General features: G+C 21.3%; 4 protein-coding genes across 4 annotated transcripts; 2 read left to right on the forward strand and 2 right to left on the reverse strand.

Moving 5' to 3' along the window:
* Positions 1 to 241: 241 nt before the first annotated feature.
* Positions 242 to 5,839, reverse strand: PBANKA_0104600 (DNA repair protein RAD50, putative; the record flags this gene model as incomplete). Its single annotated transcript, XM_034567840.1, has 1 exon — positions 242 to 5,839. The coding sequence occupies one exon, from the start codon at positions 5,837 to 5,839 to the stop codon at positions 242 to 244; it is 5,598 nt and encodes a 1,865-aa protein (XP_034419645.1).
* Positions 5,840 to 8,430: 2,591 nt separating this feature from the next.
* On the forward strand, positions 8,431 to 9,984 carry PBANKA_0104700 (long chain polyunsaturated fatty acid elongation enzyme, putative; the record flags this gene model as incomplete). The annotated part of the gene is made up of 5 exons (XM_034567951.1): positions 8,431 to 8,730; positions 8,947 to 9,074; positions 9,175 to 9,339; positions 9,534 to 9,639; positions 9,817 to 9,984. The coding sequence occupies 5 exons, from the start codon at positions 8,431 to 8,433 to the stop codon at positions 9,982 to 9,984; spliced, it is 867 nt and encodes a 288-aa protein (XP_034419646.1).
* A 494-nt stretch (positions 9,985 to 10,478) lies between these two features.
* Positions 10,479 to 13,481, reverse strand: PBANKA_0104800 (conserved Plasmodium protein, unknown function; the record flags this gene model as incomplete). Its single annotated transcript, XM_034568060.1, has 1 exon — positions 10,479 to 13,481. The coding sequence occupies one exon, from the start codon at positions 13,479 to 13,481 to the stop codon at positions 10,479 to 10,481; it is 3,003 nt and encodes a 1,000-aa protein (XP_034419647.1).
* A 3,100-nt stretch (positions 13,482 to 16,581) lies between these two features.
* PBANKA_0104900 (RNA-binding protein, putative) lies at positions 16,582 to 18,770 on the forward strand (the record flags this gene model as incomplete). The annotated part of the gene is made up of 4 exons (XM_034568072.1): positions 16,582 to 16,706; positions 16,914 to 17,133; positions 17,277 to 17,420; positions 17,559 to 18,770. 4 exons carry the CDS (start codon positions 16,582 to 16,584, stop codon positions 18,768 to 18,770), a joined length of 1,701 nt encoding a protein of 566 aa, XP_034419648.1.
* Positions 18,771 to 19,663: the final 893 nt, after the last annotated feature.

A 19,663-nucleotide genomic window follows, 5' to 3' on the forward strand; every position in this document is an offset into this window, starting at 1 on the left:
AACATTTAATTAGTTTTTAAAAGTCACTATATGGTGAGTTTTATATACAAATTGTATTCTCTATATTTCTATACCTTTTAATTGGTAAGTGTTTAAAAAAATAAGAAAAGGTTTTTTTTTTTTTTTTATAAATTTATTCAATAATAAAAAGTAATATATATTAGTAAAACTGGGTAGAAGATATATATATGAACAGATAGAGGAATTAAAGTTCAAAAAAATAAAGGCACGAACATTTGTGTTATTTTTCAACTTTAACTATTTGAGAATATCCATTTCGATCTTTCCTTACTTTATAAAAGCAGTTTGTTAATCCATATTGTGACAAAGCATCTACAAAATATGTATCATGTGTAATTAAAATAAGTTGAAATGATGAACTGTTTTTTCTTAGATCTACAATATTAGCAATTAAATTAGCTAAATTTTTAGAATTGGATTTATCAAGATTTGTAGTAGGTTCATCTAATGCTAATATACCACATTTAATAGAAAAAGATTCTGCTAAAGCTAAGCGGATTATTATTGAGGATAAAACTTTTTGTCCTGACGAGCATCTACCTTTCATATCTAATTCACAATTATCTTTTACCATAACAACTCTATAATTATAAGATCTTCTTTGATTTATTTTTTCATTATTTTCTATTTCTAAATCCGATTTTATATATATATAATCTATGTCAGGATTATTATACACTCTTCTCCATAAATTTTTTATAGATAAATTAATTTCTTGCATTTTTAAAGAGTGAAATTTTATAATTGCTTGATCAAAACTGTTATGAAAATTTGATAAATCTTTTATTACATTTTTATATACACATATTTCTATTAATTTTTGTTTGTATTCATTATCTATATTTACATATGATCCAGATTTTATATCTTTTTTTAATTTTTCTACATATTCATTTCGTAAACATATTTTTCCTTGTAGTTCCCCTTCTTTTATTTGAATATCTGTAATACATTTTTTACATTCTTCTATTTTACTTTTTAATATTTCCTTTTCAGTATTTATTATTTTTTCTAATTTTTTTTTATACACTTGATGATCAAATGTGTCTCTTAAAAATTTGTGAATATCAATATTTGATTGATGATTTATTTGAAATGTTTTTATTATGAGCTCTATTTCGTTAATTTGATTTTTTATTATATTTTTCTCTGTTTCTATTTTTTTTTTAATTGTCATATCAGTGTTGTCTGAATTGTTTATATCATTCTCTATAATATCTACATCTTTTTTTCTTCTCAAAACATTTCCTCGAAATTCTGATAATAATTCCAAAAACTGCACTTGATGCTTTAAAAATGTTTCATGGATTTTTTTTAAATTTGTATTCATAACTACATTATGATGCATTTTTTCTATATTTATTTTTTCTTCCTTAAGACACAACACTTGTTCTTTTTTTTTTTTAATTTTATTTATTATCTCGTTTGATTCATTTTTTATTAATTCATTATTAGAAATTTGCTCTCTAATATTTTTCAAATTGGATTCTTGTTTTTCTTTTTCCCTTTTTGTTAATTTAAGGTTATTACCAATTGTATTGATTATATAACTTTTTAGAAAAAAATTTTTATTTTCAAATAGTATTCCATATTTATTATTTATTATTTTTTTTTTTATATCTTTATTTTTTTTATTATATTTTTTTATTAAAACATTATTAAAATTTATAAATTTGTCTATTTCCTTTTTCTTTTCTGAATAATAAGATAGAAATATATCTGTTTTTTTTATACATTCTTTTATTTTATTTTCTTTATTTATAAAATCTTCTAATTCTTTTATTTTTTTATTTACATATATTTTTTTATCATTTATTAAAAATTCCATTCTACATAATATGTGTATTTCTTCTTCTGTTTTTATTTCTTCTTTGTTTATATATACTATTAATTCATTATATAATTTTTCGATTGTTTTATTTATTTTTTCTACATCTCTTAGTTTGTTTATAAGACTATATCTTTCTTCGTTATTTAAAAATATCTCAAAATTTTTTAAATCATTTTCTTTATCTAAATTCCCTTTTTCAATATATTTCAAACTAAATATTTCTCGTTCTATATCGTCTAATCTGATATAGTCATCTATTTCCATAACATATTTATCCATTATAGTTTGTTCGATTTTTTCTTTTATTTCACTTTCTATTTCTATTGACACTAATTTCATAAACTTAGAAAAAAAAAAAGGATTACTTTTCGTATAGATATTATCATCATTATTGATAAATAAAAGTCCATTTTTCATTGAAAAAGTGCACGAAATGTTATCATAATACTTTTCAATAATATTAGCAATATATGTAAAGTCTTCTTTCTTATCGGTTATTCTCATAAATATTTCAAAGAACTCTTTTAATTTTGTTATTAAATCGATAATTTCTTTTGAACTATCTTTAGCATGACTTTTTTCCATTTCCTCTCCTACGCCAATCCTATTTTCCATTAGTTTTGCAAACTCATCACTTAAATTATAAAATTCATGTTTCACCAATAATGCATCATCATCATTATTATTATTATCTTTAAAAAAATTCAACACATTTTTTATTTTGTCTTTACATAAAAAAAGTTTTTTTCCGTGCTTAACAATTTCTTTTTTTAAATTAATCAGATTAGGATAAATATTTAAAATTTCCTGTAATATTTTATATTTTTCATTAGTTTTATTTATTTTATTCAAATATATATTTAAACTTTCCTGAAGATTTGTTAGATCATCTTTTATTTCATTTATTTTATTTTCTGAAAAATTATTAATTTGATTGCTTATAGGGTGAATATAATTATAGTAATATTTTAGTAAAGATAAATATTTATTTTTATTTTTTTTTAAATTATTTAATTTTTTGCTTTCTTCTTCTATTTCATTTTTGATTTTGTTTATTTCATTGTTTAAATCTATCTTTATTTTATTCATTTCATTTTCTTCTAAATTATGTTTACACATATTGCAAAATTGGGTTCCATTCATTTTGTCTACATTTATAATTTTTTCATCATTTTTTCGAGTTAACCAATTTATATTTCTTTTGGTTTCTTTTATTTTTTTTATTGTTTGATAAAATATATCCAAAAAATTACTTGCATTTTTTATTTCCAACTTTTCTAACATCCAATTAAAATTTTTTATATTTTCTAAATAATTTTTCATTTCTTTATCTGCTTCTATAGTTTCATTTGTCTTAACTACAATTTTATCTTTTATTTTTTTAATCTCTATATTAAATTGTTCGATTTTTTCTTCGCACTTTTCTGCATATTCACATAGCCCCCTCTCTATTATTTCCATGTCTTGACTCCACTCTAACTTTATTTCATTCTTTGCTTCTTTTTCAGTTCTTTTGATTTTCATTTTTTGTAGCTCCTTGAATTCATCTTGTCTTTGTTTTTTTTTCATTCCACTTTCAGCTTCCTCAAAATGAGTTGTTGCTCTTTTTTTAGATTCCAATTTGATAAGATAGTCACCTAAAATGTCTTCATTTTTATTTACACAATTTGTGATATTTTCTAAAGTTATCAAACTTTTTAGTTTTGTATTTTTTTCTATTTTATTCTCTAATTTTACTGTTTTTTCTTCAAAACCATACCAATTGTCTTCTTCCTTTTTTATATTCAAATTATTATGAATCATTGGAATAAACAGTTTATCTGCCTCTTTTTTTTCATCGAATTTAGACACAATTATAAACATTTGAGATTTGTCATTTTTCAAATTAGAACAAAACTCATTTTCCTCAAAATCTAATATCCCTAATCTTTTAATACAATCATATAAATTTTTCTTTTTTTTTATTCCATTACATAATTTTAAAAATGTCTTCATTTGAGATAAATAGTAAAAAAGGCGACCAAAAAAAAATATAATCTTTTTATTAATTTTTTCAAAGTCACAAAAATATTCACAAAGTAAATTAACATTTGTAATATAGATTAGTACTTGATTTAATTTATTTTTTAAATTAACTATTTCATCTAATTTTTTTTTTTTTATATTTTTTTCATTTTGCTCTTTAAAAGTACAAATATTATTATCATCATCATGTAAATTACAATCGTCATATCCATTCAATATTATAGTGTCATATATATTTTTTAATTGGAGCATTTTTTCTAAATTTTTAAATTGTTTATCATAAATATCATCATTAGATTTTAATGATATCAATTGTTTTTTATATTTTTCTATTTGATCTATTTTTTTATCTATTTTTCGCAGTTTTTCTTGATATTTTTTGATTTTTAAAATGTTCTTATTTTTATTTTTTTCCATTTTATTTTCTTGGCTTTGAATTTTTTTTTGTCTTATAAAATTATAAATTTTTTTAATTCGTTTTTTATGTCTTTTCTCAAATTCTTTATATTCTTCAAAAAAGGATTGATAAGAGTTTAGATCAAGATCCTTTAAAAAACTTAAATTTAATTTTTTTATTATTCGTCCTCTATTTGTTATACGTTTCCTATTATATCCTGAATCTTCTTTTTCCATACTAGTAACTTCATTCCAATCACAAGTTGAAATGATTTCATCTTTCCTTGTTGGGCTTTCAATGCTTTTAATAAAAGTTAATGTATGAAAACTATTTTGAGCAAGCAAAATTACTTTTTTATATTCTTTTAAAAGAATGTTTCTAACACATTTACTTTTAAAATTGTTCAAAATGCATATATCTAAATCATATACATTTTTTACCATATCTAAAAGTTGTTTTTCTTTTTTTTCCAAACAAAAAATCGAATCAGATATTTCACTGCATTCCTTTAAATTCCCACAAGCATATGCATTTAGACAATTTTCACTTTCCTCCTCTAATTTTATTATTTCGTCATTTATTTTTTCAATTAATTCATTACATTTAACTAAATCGGTTTTAAAAAGATCAGAAAACTTTTCAAGTTCACTGGAACTTTCTTCATATATTTCTTTCATATTTTTATATTGTTGTATATCGGATTGATGCCTTTCGTATAAAACAAAATAAGTATCTATATCCGAGCTAATTTTGTATAAAATATTATTTTTATTTTTAAACTGATCTAATAAAATCGTTTTTTTTTTCAATTCTTCTTTTTCTTGTTGTATAAAAATTTTCTCATTTTCTATTTCGGCTTGATTTTTTTCGATTTCTAAAAAAATATTTTTTTTTTTTTCATAAGAATCTTTTATACTTATTAATTCATAATTTTTTTTTTTTAACACTTCATTCATTTTTTTTTTACATTTTACAAGTTCTTCTAATATTTTGGAAAAATTATCATCCCCAAAAAGTTCATCAAATTTTTTTTTTATTTTTGTAGATTCGCTAAATGGCCATAAACTTTCATCATGATGGCATAAAATGACATTTTCTAAAAGGGCTTTAGATACACCCATTAATTTAGGTATATGACAATTTATATCCACACATTTATTTGTTATTATAATATCATCACCTTTGTCTTTTTTAATTATAATATTATTATCCAAAGATCGAAAAGTATGTTTTATTCTATTTTGTTTATCTTTAGAATAATATAAACTAAAAGATCTAGATATACCTATCTTTTTATTATTATAATTTTTTAGTAATAAGTCAATTTTTCCACGAACATTCATCTTGTTAGATATTAGTGGATCATGGATAAAAGATTTCCCTTTTTCGGCATTTGGTGGAAAATCTCCTGTGCAATTTACTTTCAAACATTCAATAATAGTTGATTTACCACTTCCATTATTCCCATATATTATTGTAATAGGCGAAGAAAATTCCAGTTGCTGTGAATATTCATCACAATAACTTCTTATTCCCTGTATTCCTATTTTGTCTAGTGTTGTCATTTTGTAAAAAACGAGATTAACAAATACACACTATGGGGAAAAAAATCATACAATTTACTAAATGAATAGAAATAAAAAAAAGGCACTGCATGAATATATATATATATAACTATATATGTGCACCTCTTATCCACTTTCTAAGCTACATTAATTTATCTCTTTGATTTATTGCATATACATATATGCTTATGATACTTAATTATATTATTCAATTTACACAAGTTTGCATTGTAAAGGCATAACGATGGAGCCTTCCAAAGAATATGCCTATCCATAATAAGTTACTATTTTATTTTGCATGTCAATATAATAAAAGGGGTAGAAATACCACAAAAAATATATATATTTACCAATAATTTGCACAAATACATTTTTGTATTAACATGAAGCCATAATACCCATAGACTCCATTTCGATTTTTAAAAAGAAATATAAGAATAAAATTACAAAAATTATGGAATGTTTAAAACACATGTATGCATTTTAAAAATTATTTTTACATTTTTTTTTTTCAATTTTATTACTAAAGCTACTAAAACGGTAATTATACAAATCTATAAAATCAAAAATTAAGAAAATTTTATTTTGTTTGGGATCCCCAAAATATATTCAAAAAATTACTTAATTCATTCAAATATTGTGGAATATATAGCATGTATAAAGTGCCAATAAAAAAATCAAATAATAAAGAAAAATAATCTAAAAGGAAAAAAATAGTTATAATTCTCTCATATTTATAATAACTATAAAATTAATGTAGAAAAAATTGAAGCCGACTACGTATATCTTATCACATCACATTTGTGTATTTATATATATATATATAATATATGTTAATACTATATATTACATATGACATTTTTTAATATTATTTATTTCGCTAAAAGAATATACATTGGATAAGCAAATTATTCGATACAGCCAAAAAAAGCAAAAAAAAAAAAAAATAAATAATAATAATAATAATAATAATAATATATTGACACAATGCTATTATTCATAAAATTATGAACCTTTAGCTATGTGTGTGTGTGTATGTGTATGTGAATAGATATAATACTATTGAAAAATATATAGGTTATATAAACATTTTCCTTCCCCTATTTTATAATTAGAATATTTGATATAAAAAAAGCATTCCTTTAATATGCAACACAATTGTTGTTTTAAAACAAAATGAGTTCTAATAATGAAGTAAGAACATACTTACCTACCACACAGTTCTCTATATTTTCACACATCGTATAACAACATAATTTTACATTGATATAATTTATGTATATAGCTAGCTATATTATATTATTTTATGAACGGCAATATAAATTTTATTTCATTCAACTAAATAAAGCGTGTTTTTTTTAAATTATATATTGTATGCATAATATGTGTGCATATAAAATAATGTGCTGAAATGCAGAAATGGGAATATTTCGTATCAATAAACAGAATAATTTTTAATGATATGAAAAAATGAACCTCCCAAAATATAAACGTTACATTAGCCAAATTTATTTGCTTTTCATTTACTTTTTTGGATATGCTTCGCTTAACCCCATTTAAAATGACCTTAATCGTGAATAGACACATAAATTTAGTAAAAATCTCATATTTTCAACGTCTACACATGGAAATCATAAAAATATGCTATACATATATCCAAAAGTATTAAATGTTTTCAATTCCCATGCATTATAGTAATTTTAAATTCTATTTAATATGGTCTCATTTCTGTATTATATGTATTTATATATAAATATGCGTTATATTGGAATAAATGCTAAGAGATTTATAAATTGTAAAGAAAATGTATATAATCTGCATGCTAAAACTTTTATTGTAATTGATAATAAAACAAAAATGAATAGTTTATTATCAGATATATTTATCAATCTACAAAAATATATATGTGCGGCAAGGCACTCATTAATATATTTTTTGTATTTTCCTCAACATGTTTGTGTATTATACAATTATATGAAATATGAGTTTCCAAAATGCAACACCAAAAAAAAATATTTTTTTTTTTGAGCTTGTAATATTGTATCTTTTCTCTTAACTTTGTAGATTATTAAATAGGATACCAAATATAGCAGCATATGTGCAAATAATAAGTTTTTTCGATATTATTATTTCTTCAAATTCATGCATACTTTTTAACAAAAGTCAATAAAATTACGTGCTTGATATAATAATCTGCACTATGTTAAGAATTATATATATTTTAAATTTTTATCATGCTCACAATAAATTGCTAACATATGCCGTTAAAAAAATGCAATAAATATAATTAGGCATTATTTTTGTGTGTATATGTATTTATATATAGTATTAAGTTTTGTATTTTTTACCTTTTTTTCAATTTTAGTTTATTAATTTTATGTTTTATTTGCTATTTTATTTCCAAAAAAACATATATATATTTACTATTTTGAACCTTAAAATTCATTATCTTTACACAAAATAATTAATATATTTTATAATTAAAAAAATAAATGCATTTTAATATTACTTTTTATTATAACATGTAAGCACACACGCACATAATATATATGCCATATAATATCTATTCATATAATAACATATCCTCCAAAATGGCATTCAATATATTATTTTTAAATAATTTTGGAGAGAGGATTTTACAATATTTTAATGCATCGTTGAAGCCGGGAAGAAGAGTTACTAAAAATTGGTTTATGATAAATCCAACACAATTTTTTATAGTTTTTTTCGCATATATTATTTTTATTTTTATTGCATATATATATAAGTCTTTATATGCTACACATCAAAATCCTGATAAACTATCAAAAATAAAATCAAGTTCAAAAAATAAAAATTCTCGATGCTACATAGCAATCGAAAAGCTAGTCCCTATATACAATTTAATACAAGTATGCCCCTAAAATATATCTTAATAATATTATTAAACCCTAGACAATATGCACATACACTCATTTACACATATATTTTTTATTTTGAATGTCTGAAAAATAAGTTACCTCAATTGATATAAATATATATAGATGCTTATTCATAATGCAAACAAAAATATATATCCACAACTACACATATACACTATATTATTTTTTTCTTGATTTTTTTTATAGGTATTATTGAGTGCTCTTATATGTGTCTTAACAATTTATAATGCAAGAAAACGAGGTTTTTCACTTTTTTATAATTACGTAGATTTTTCAAAAACAAATATTGCATTCTGGTGTTGGCTATTTTACTTGTAAGCTTCTAAAAGGAATACACATCAAACTTGTTTGAGTATGCATTTATATATATAGAGATATATTTTTACTTTTTTTTTGATTACCTCATATTTACAGAAATAAAATATTTGATTTTGTCGATACAATATTAATTGCTATTAAACAAAATTGGAATCAATTCTCGTTTTTGCATGTTTATCACCACATTTCAATCTTTCTAATTATGTGGATAAACACAAGTATTGGATATGACGGTGATGTGTATTATATAATAGTATCCAAGTAAGAGCAATTAAATGGAAAAATAATACCTCTATATTAAAAAAATTAAAATATATTTTTATCTCCAAAAATAATATAAATTTGTATATATAAATATTATAGTGTATGAAAGTTGCATTCCACAAATAGCTCACATTCTCATTATAATAATCATCTATTATTATTTTATTTATATTATATATACTTTTTTACAGCTCATTTGTGCACTTCATTATGTATACGTACTACTTCTTTACAAGTTTAAAATATAAAATACCAGTTTATTTGAAATCGTGTGTTACCTATATCCAGATGCTACAAGTAACTTAACCTCCTTCGAGATTTTTTTATTTTCATATCACTTTTTATGCTGCTCAAATTAAGAGAGCTATGTGCACATGTATATATACACATTTATTTATTTACTTACACTAAACACATTTTTTTATCCTTCCATTTTAACGCTCATTTTTCCCAATTTTATATTTCTATTATCAGTTTGTTTCAATGATATTGCCAGGATTTTGTGTTTTCTTTTTAAAATATAAAACCCCCCACCCAATTAGATTAGTAGGATTATGTTTCTACTATTGTATTTCCCTTTTAATTTTATTTTGCCATTTTTCATATAAAACATATATACGCCCCAAAAAAAAAGTTGCATAATAAATTTTTTTATCATTTTTTTCTCTTTTTATAAATTAAAAAAAAAGTTATAAATTAACTATGAATAAATTCGTAAAATATGCTTATGATTTTATTAGAAAATCAATTAACCCCCAACCTAAAGTTATGACAATATTCATATTTTGAAAAAATAAAAACCGTAAACAAATTAAAACAGTTGTTCAATGTTTTATTAAAAATGAGGTATGAAATGTGAAGATACACATAAGTACGTGAAATGATAGGACATTTACATTTATCCATAAGACGTTGTAAAAATAAAAAATTTTGCGGAAAAAAATGAAAATTGTTACAAAAATAAAAATAAGCATATTGTTAATTCGAATATCAAATAATGCTTATACATACATATACTCACAGGTTTAAAGGAATTCAAATAATAATACCACAATAAAATGTGATATAACGTTTGGACAATAATGCCAATATTTTGTCTTTTCGATACCTAGCCAATTATATTTTTTTTTTTTTCCTTATTCGTTCATAAATATTTTCAATTGTTCTTGCAAATCACTATTTTTTTTTTGGTACATTTTAATTTGAATTAAAAGTTCTTGAATTTTGTCTTCATAACTTTTTATCACAGATGAATTATTATCATTTGTGTAACGTAATTGAGCGTCATTTTTATCACATAACATCATATTATAGCCATTACTACTACATGTATTGAATATTGCGGATTTTTCTTGTTTATTTATACTATGCTGCAATTGAAAATTTTTTAAAAATTCATACTTGTTATTAGTATTATTAGTTAATTGTTTCATTAAATAACTTTCTAATTCTTCTTTTTCTTTTTTTAAAATAGTAATTTCTGCTTCTTTTTCCTTTAATGTACAACTTAAATTATTGTTAAAAGTTAAAAGCGATTTCATTTCTACACATAATTTGGCTTTTTCAATTTTATATTTTTGTAAACGGATTTTTCTTTTTTCACATAATTCTTGTAAAAATAAATTTTCTTTAAATAAAAGTTTTAAATCGTTACCATTATAATTTTTATTAAAATATTCATCGGGTATATGCTCCAAATCTCTGTATTCAATAATTTCTTTTTTCAATTTTTCGGTGTAAGCCTCATTATCTTTATTATTTTCATACAAATTTATTATGCTATTTCCATTTGATATATTTTTTTTGCTACTAATACTATTATTATCATCATTTATACCAATTCTTTCGTTAATCAATTTATTTTTTAACATTTTTATTTCATCACTTATTTTTTTCTCACAACTTTGTTTTAAATTTTCTTCGAAGTTTTGATAATCTAAATTAAATTCATAATTTTTTAAATCATAAATGTTTTCAATATCATTAGTAGCTTCATCTTCTTTTGATTCATTTAAAATGGATGGTTTGTCTTCCCATTTTATATTATTAATATTTTGTTTATTTTTTTGGAATAATTTTAATCCATTTATTTTATTTTTATCAATACTATCACTGATTTTGCTACCTTTTGTATCATCATTAAATAGGAAGTTTAATCCTAAATAACTTTTTTTATCATCAAAATTTTCAAAATCGGATGCATTATTACTAATTCCAACATTTGTTTTACTATTTCCTTTTAAATTAGAAATATATGATTCATTACAGTCTGTAATATTTATTTTGTTATTTTCATTTTTATCATTATGTATTTCATCTTGATTAATGTTTTTATTCAAATTATATGAATCAGCATCCATTATACTACTATTGCCTCTATGCAAAATATTATTTTCAGCCATATTTATATCATCTATTTTTTCTTTATCATAAGCTTCAAATAAATGATGTAAGCATTTATTGTATTCCTTTTCACATTTTTCTTTTTCTTTATCGTCAATTTGACTTAATACATCTATTGGGCTAGGACTTGGTATTATATCTTTTCCTTTTTTAAGATTAATATAATTTTTTCCAGAATGTTCATAGGTATGCTTTCCCCCATGTATAGAACCTTGTTTAACTAAGCTTACTTCATTTTTACAATCACTAATTTCGTATTCTCCATTTTTTATAATATTATTAGGATTAATTTTTTCGTTAAATGTAGAAATAGCACCAACAGAAGGAACATCAGTGGAATGACAATTCCTAATTAATTTTGATAAAATAAAATTTTGACTTTTTTTATTAAAATTGTTTGAATTTATATCTCTGAAAGTATTTGTATTATATTTTTTTTCACCATTTTTATTTTCACTTAAGCATTTTTTACTTATTTCTAATAACTTTTTTGATCTATTTATTAATTCATTATGATCAGTTTCCTCAATAGTACTTGTTAATTGGGGATTTTTTATTTTATCAAATTTTTCTAACATGTATGAATACATTTTATAATCATTATTAGCACATTGTGATAAAGCTTTTCTTGATATATTATTATTTTTTTCATGATTTAAAAAGAAAGATAGTTCTGGATTTCCATTGTTAAAATTATTAGCTAAATTATTATTTTTTTTTTTTAATAACATATCTAATCTTTCCAAAGAATTTAAATTAGTTATATTTATATTCATATTTTTTTCTATATTTCTGATATCTATATGAGAAGTATTTATTTCACTAAATGCACTATTATTATAATTAAAATTAAATTCTGTATTTATATCAAAATTTTTATTATTTTTTAATTTATTAGGTACACTATTTTTTTTTTTATAATTATCAAATGTGCTAAATCGCGATGAATACAACATTTCACTTCTACAACTTTTTGAGTCATCATAAATTTTTTTATTGCTTAACAAGTATGTGTAATCTTCTTTTCTTTTTATAAGAAAATTTTTTCTCATTTTATTAATGTCAATATTTTGTTTAGTATTTTCAAACTCACTCATAAATGATACTACATTTTTTACATTACCATTTGTGTTGTGATTTTTGCGGCCATTATCCACATCATTCACATTATTTACATCATTATTTATTGCGCGTGTTTTTTTTTTTAATTCGGAGCTTAAATTTGAAAAGGAAACATTTAAATTTTCCGAGTTTCGCGTTTTATCACTATTTATAAAATCGTTGTAACTTATATGTGTATCTGCCTTTAAATAATCGCTATCATTGTCTACATAATTATTTTTTAAATAATCATTTTCATTTTTATAAATTTTTCCGTATGAAATATATTTTTTTTTTAAATTATCATAATCGGCATCATTGTTATTTATTATGGATAGTTGATTATTATTTTCCTCAGAATTTGTAATATTATAACCTTGAACTTGTTCTAACTTATTATCTTCATTATTTTTTTTATTACAATTATTATTTCCATATATATCATTGTTTCGATTTTTTAAATTGCAATTAGCTTTTTCTGAGGAATGTACTCCTTTGCAAAAATTGTACAAACTATTTTCAATATAATTAAAATGTTTTTTATTTGTGTCTGTTATTTCTTCAAAGTCATTATATAATGATTCCCATATAACATCTGAATTTTTTATTTCAACATCATTTTCATTTATTTCCATTTTTATATTACATGAATACAGAAAAAAGGGGAATACAATATTTTGAAGAAAAAAAGGAAAAAAAAAAGGGAAAAAACAAAATGCTAAGAAATTAATTTTTGTTTCTATTCTATAACACCAAATTTTTAATTATTTTGATGTATCCAAATTACAAAAAAAAAAAAAACTGCTTTTTTCTTTTATATATATTCGTTGGATGTACTGAATTATTTATAATATGAATTATATTATCTGTTATAAACTTTATTTATGTTTGTTGTCTTTTCGTTTTATATTTTCCAAACATAATTAAAACATAATTGATCATATTATAAGTATTTCTTAAATATAAATGAATATTATACACAAAAAATGTTGGCACTATAAATGCCTAACACATGCATACATATATAAGTAGGATTGAATCAAAGGTTTTTTATTATCTTAATTATATTTAAAAAAAAAAATTGTATATATAATAAATTTGCTTGCATTTTTCATTAATCATATATGATTATCATTCTAAAACCATAATTTAAACTTAAAAACATTTCTTAAAAAAAAATGAATAATAAAACAAAAATAAAATAACAACATATTAGTTTATTACATTGTTATGATCATAATGCAATAGTATTGTGGAAAGAATAGCAAATTTGAAAAAAAAAAATTAATAAGATTTATTGCAAATAAAAGTAATAATATAATCAGTATATATATTGCATACAAAGTATTATATTCAAATTAAATATATAAAGAAATTTATAACATTCTAAAAAATAAACTATTAAATTATATATGGAAAAAAGTTAGAAATAAATTATATATTTTCTTTAGAAAACAATTTTTTTTTTATATAGTTTCCAATAATGCAGTAATTATGGAATTCATATAAGTTATATTTATAATAAATATATTGTTTAAAAAAAATTCCTCTAATTTTTTTATAATTAATATGATTAAAAAGTATTAAAAAAATATTAAAATTTTATTATATACATTATTTTTTTATTATTATATTTTTTCACTATTACAAAGAAATATATATAACTTTTTGCTGCTGATTAATATTTTTTCTTTTTTTCATATGCATTTTTTTTACGATACTTTCATAAAAACATTATTATTTATTTTGGATTACACAAAATAAATCTTAAACCATTATATATATCCGTTATTTTATTAAATTATATCTATATATTGTTAGATAATAATATATTTATAATTATATTTGAATAAAAAATTGACTATTTCCCAGTTCTTAAATTAAACGACATGATATATAATTTACTTTTTTATATCCTACCTTTTCATAAATTTAAAATTTTATCATTTCCTGTTAACATGTCAAATATATCAAAAAAAATAATAAATAAAATTCTAAAATATTTTAGCTTAGAAATAAAGACGATTTCGAAGGGAAAGAACATATCCTTTATATAGTAAAATAACCTAATTCGCATTTTTTATTTTTTATCAAAATCTCTATTCATATTTATTTGTTTATGACTCGAATAAAAGGCTTTTTCATAAGTTAGTCCATATATATACAACTATCAGAGGGAAGCCATTCCCTATGTTGTAAAGTAATATATACAAAGTATATATAATAATAATATATAGCATATTCCTATACGTATACTTAGATATACAACATGCCGGTATAATTTTCTACAATTTTTCCAACCTTTCCAACATTTATTAAATGGCTATACATTTTGTTAATTGTAGATAAACACGTGCATGTACATATTGATAATAATAATTCAGATATGTATTGACGTTACATTTATAATTCTTTGCCCCCTTTGAACTTATAAACTATTGTTATAAATATTAAAATATAATTCCGCTTAAACCTGCATATATATCCATGTTTATATATCCATATAATGGAGTGCTAAATAAAAAAATACTTTTCTAATTATAATAGCAACCCCTTGAAAACATAAATAATATCATACCAGAAAATGTCCATGCTTTATCACGTATTTATGCACACTTTTATCATGTATTTATTTTGTTAACAATTTAAAGGATACATTGTCTATACCAAATGATTAAAGTTTTTATTTCTCTATAAATCTTTGCAATGTTATACTTTTTTCCAACAAAACTGCCTACTTTTTCATTATTTTCCTTATCATTCTTTTTAATGGGTTTTCTAATATGTGAAAAAAAATAAAATAAATGTAAAAAAAAACAAAATTTATATACACATGCTCAATATGCAATGCAATTTTTTTTAATTTCCAACAATATCTATATATGATAGTATTTAAATTGTAGAGATGCTAAAACAAATAATTCATCTTAATAAGTTAGCATATTTCTAATTATTTAATGTTTTTTAAAATAATAAGATTTTGTTTTTTAAATGTTAAGAATATTGTTTTATTTTTTTACATTTTATTCATTTATGTTTATCTTTATTTTAACATTTTTTTGAACACTAAAAAACTTTTTTACATTTTTTTGTCAATATATGGTCGAATCTTCACATAAAAGAGCAATACTTTTAATTTGATTTTTACTATTTTCCTTAATTATTTTTTTCCCAAAAATTGAAGTATATATATTTGTTTAATTATTTTTTCCATAAACTTGTTTATAACTTTTAAGTATTCACCAAATTAACTTTCACAACATTGATATATAATGATAGTTCTATCAAAAATGTACAAATTTTAAATTCGCACTGAAACCATTCATTTTATATATTTTGTTATTTATTTTGTTTATTGATTTCTTTAATTACATGAATGTTCGAACAAAGCAGTTTTCTTTTTCTATTTTCTATTTTCTATTTTCTATTTTTTACTTTTTATTCCATACACTTCGATTATTAAAACGTGGAATTAGAGAAATATTTAAAACGTGATTTATTATTTTTTCATTTTTTTATTTTTTTTCATTTTTTATTATTTTTTTTCAATTTTTATTTTTATTTGTTAACTTATGATGATGGCTTATTTATTTTTCCAATTCATAGATTTATAGATATATAATTACATATGTAAATATGTATGTTATATTTATTTAAAATATCAAAGAAAACAAACCAAGGGGAAATAAAGAGATTTATATAAAAAAGAAAAGAAAAAAAAAGTTTGTTTAAAATATGAGTTTCAATTTTAGCATAGCTAATGTAGTATATGTAAAAAACCTTTCTGCGAATGTATCAGAAGAAGATATAAGGGAAAAATTTAAAGAATGCGATGAAATAATTAGTGTTGTATTTAAAAAGTTCGTAATTTTCATTTTGTTTTATATACATATATAATTTTTCTTAACTTGTTCATTCTTTTATTTATAAAGTGTGACTTATTTAAGACATATTATGAAAAATGAGAATAATTAAAATTAAAAAAAAAAAAAAAAAACATGTGTATATACTCATTTTTCTTCTATACAGCCATATATTTTATGTATGTAACTTTTTTTTTTATTTAGCTTCCCTGGAAAAGATCAAAAATATTGCCAAATAGAATTTAAGACTTCAGAAGGAATAACAAAATCGTCAAGATTAAATGGGGAACTTTTATTGAATATCCCAATGAATGTTACTGTTATTGAACCCATTTTACAATCACAATCTTTTAGTGAAATATCAAATATTAATGAATATGATAAAAATATAAATAATAATGATTACAATAATTCTCAATATCAGGTTTGAAAAATACATTATTAATTTTGCGCCGTTTTTCTACATATCTTTATATATATGTTTATGCATTTTTGTTTAATTCTATATAAAAAATATATCTATACATATTCATTTATTTTTTCCCATATGGATGAATATATACACAGAAATTGCAAAATCTTCTTGTACAAAACCAAGTTATTTCAGAGCAAAAGAAAAAACTTGTTGATTTTCAAAATGAATTAAATGAAAAAAATAAAAAATTTGACGTATTCTCGAAAATTATATATATGGAAAATGTCCCCAAAAAGGTAAAACTAAAATTAACGTTTGTGTATTCATAGTTTTGTCAATTTTATAATTTTTACAGCTAATTGTCAAAGCTTGAATGAATAAATAAATGAATGTATATACATATGTGTGCATTCCTTTTCCACGGTTTGTTACAGTATACTGATAATGATGTAATAGAATTTTTCAAAAATGTGGGAAAAACTACGAATTACAAGTTTCTATATAATGAGGAAACAAATATGAATACTGTATATGTTGAATTTATAAATGAAGAAAATACAAAAGCAGCTTTAAATTTAAACGGAACAAAAATAGAAGATAAAGAAGTAATTATTAAAGATGCATATAGTATTCTTAATCAAAATGATAACTCATTAAAAACCCAATTATCTATTTGTAACAATTTAAATAAAAAAATGAATAATGATAAAAATATAATAAATAAACAAAGTAATGTAAATGAAAAAGTCGAAAAAGTTTTAGCTTTAAAAGAAAAATTAACACTTAAATTATGTGCTATGTATAATCCAAATTTATTATTAGTGAATAATCTTATGCAAGCTAACCAATTATTATTAGCAAGTTCACTAAACAATACTTCAAGTAATAATAATATAAAGAAAGAAAACGAAAAAAACGATAAAAATGAATCTGATTTAACAATTACTCAAAAAGAATTCAAACCTGGTGATAAAAGAACTGATGCAGATACAAGTGACGATGAAAAAAAAATATATATAAAAAAAAAACAGAAAAAAAATACTAAATATAGTAGCAATTATCATTCTCCAAACACAAGTGATGAATCCGACGTAAAGAAATCAGACCACATTTCATCCAAAAGTCAAAGTAGCAGAAGCAAAAGCAGTAGTAGAAGCAAAAGCAGTAGCAGTGGAAGTAGCATCAGAAGAAGAAGCAAATCGAAAATACGAAGAAAAAATATTGATAAAAGACATAATAGCAGAAAAAGAGACAAAATAAAAAAACGAAGCTCAAGTTCGAGTTCGAATTATAGCAAAAGTGATCCATCAAGCTCTTATGATTCTGGAAAACATACTGATAGGGATAAATATCGAAGTCAAAGACACAAAAAAAAACGAAGAAAAAACTCAAAAGGAAATTATGATAGCTCTGATACTTATAGCCATTCTTCACATTCTTCAAAAAGAAAACAAAGAAAATCGAATAATGATAAACCATGGTGGATAAAAGAGTCAGAAAAAATGGAAATTCGGAAAAGAATGAAAGAAAAATATCGACGCGAAATGTTATATAGGCATAAACATAAAGAAAAATCACGATACAGACATAAAGACAGAGACAAGGATAAAGAAAAAGATAGAAATAGGGATCGGGATAAGAGATAGAACAACTTATCTTGTCCCTCTAGATATACAGTATGTATGTTCTATATGTTTTATATGACATCCCCCAATATTATGCATATATAGTACATTCCTCCCCTTCTAAATTAAGAAGAAAAAAAAATCATCCTGTATATATACATAGATATGGCTGAAATAATACAATTTTGTAAATGCTAAAAATAAAAGGAAATGATAAACATACGATTTTATGCATGGAACTATTATATTTTTTGGTACTTGATATTTATTCTCTATTTTTTAATATTTATTATTTATGAAAAATAAAAATTTCAAAAGGGGGGAAAATATATAAACTAAATAATTACATATTGTCTATGCATATATTTACAAATAAAATAAGCGAATATTTTATTTTCCTATTTTTCATATTTATAAAATTGAAGTTAATTTGTTAAAATTTTGTGTCTTTTATATATAATTTTTTCAAAAGTTGTAAATTCATTGATATATATATTTTTTATTTTATTTAAATGTCTTAATAAAAGAGACCATAATTGTTATCATTTTATTCACCCTATATTTTACATGATATAATTTTTTTGGTTTACTAAAATACCTTTTATTTATGCTTTTTCAGCAAATATTTTTATTTTTTTTAACTTATGGTATTTATACAAACGTATTTACTTCAAATTATTAATTACATATGCCTTATTTTAGCGCCAAGCAAGTTAGACTTTTGCACACACACAAATAAGCGTATTTAAAACAATCTTGTTTCGAATTTAAAGAGTTATAAAAATTATATATACACGATTTAATCTTCATTTATGAAATATAAACATGTTAATAACCCAGTATCAATAAATAGAAATAAAAAAAAAAAATATATATATATAATGAATAGCTTAAATTATAACAAAAAAAATGGG

This window comes from Plasmodium berghei (genome assembly GCF_900002375.2).
Source record: "Plasmodium berghei ANKA genome assembly, chromosome: 1".
Classification (NCBI taxonomy): Eukaryota; Apicomplexa; class Aconoidasida; order Haemosporida; family Plasmodiidae; genus Plasmodium; species Plasmodium berghei.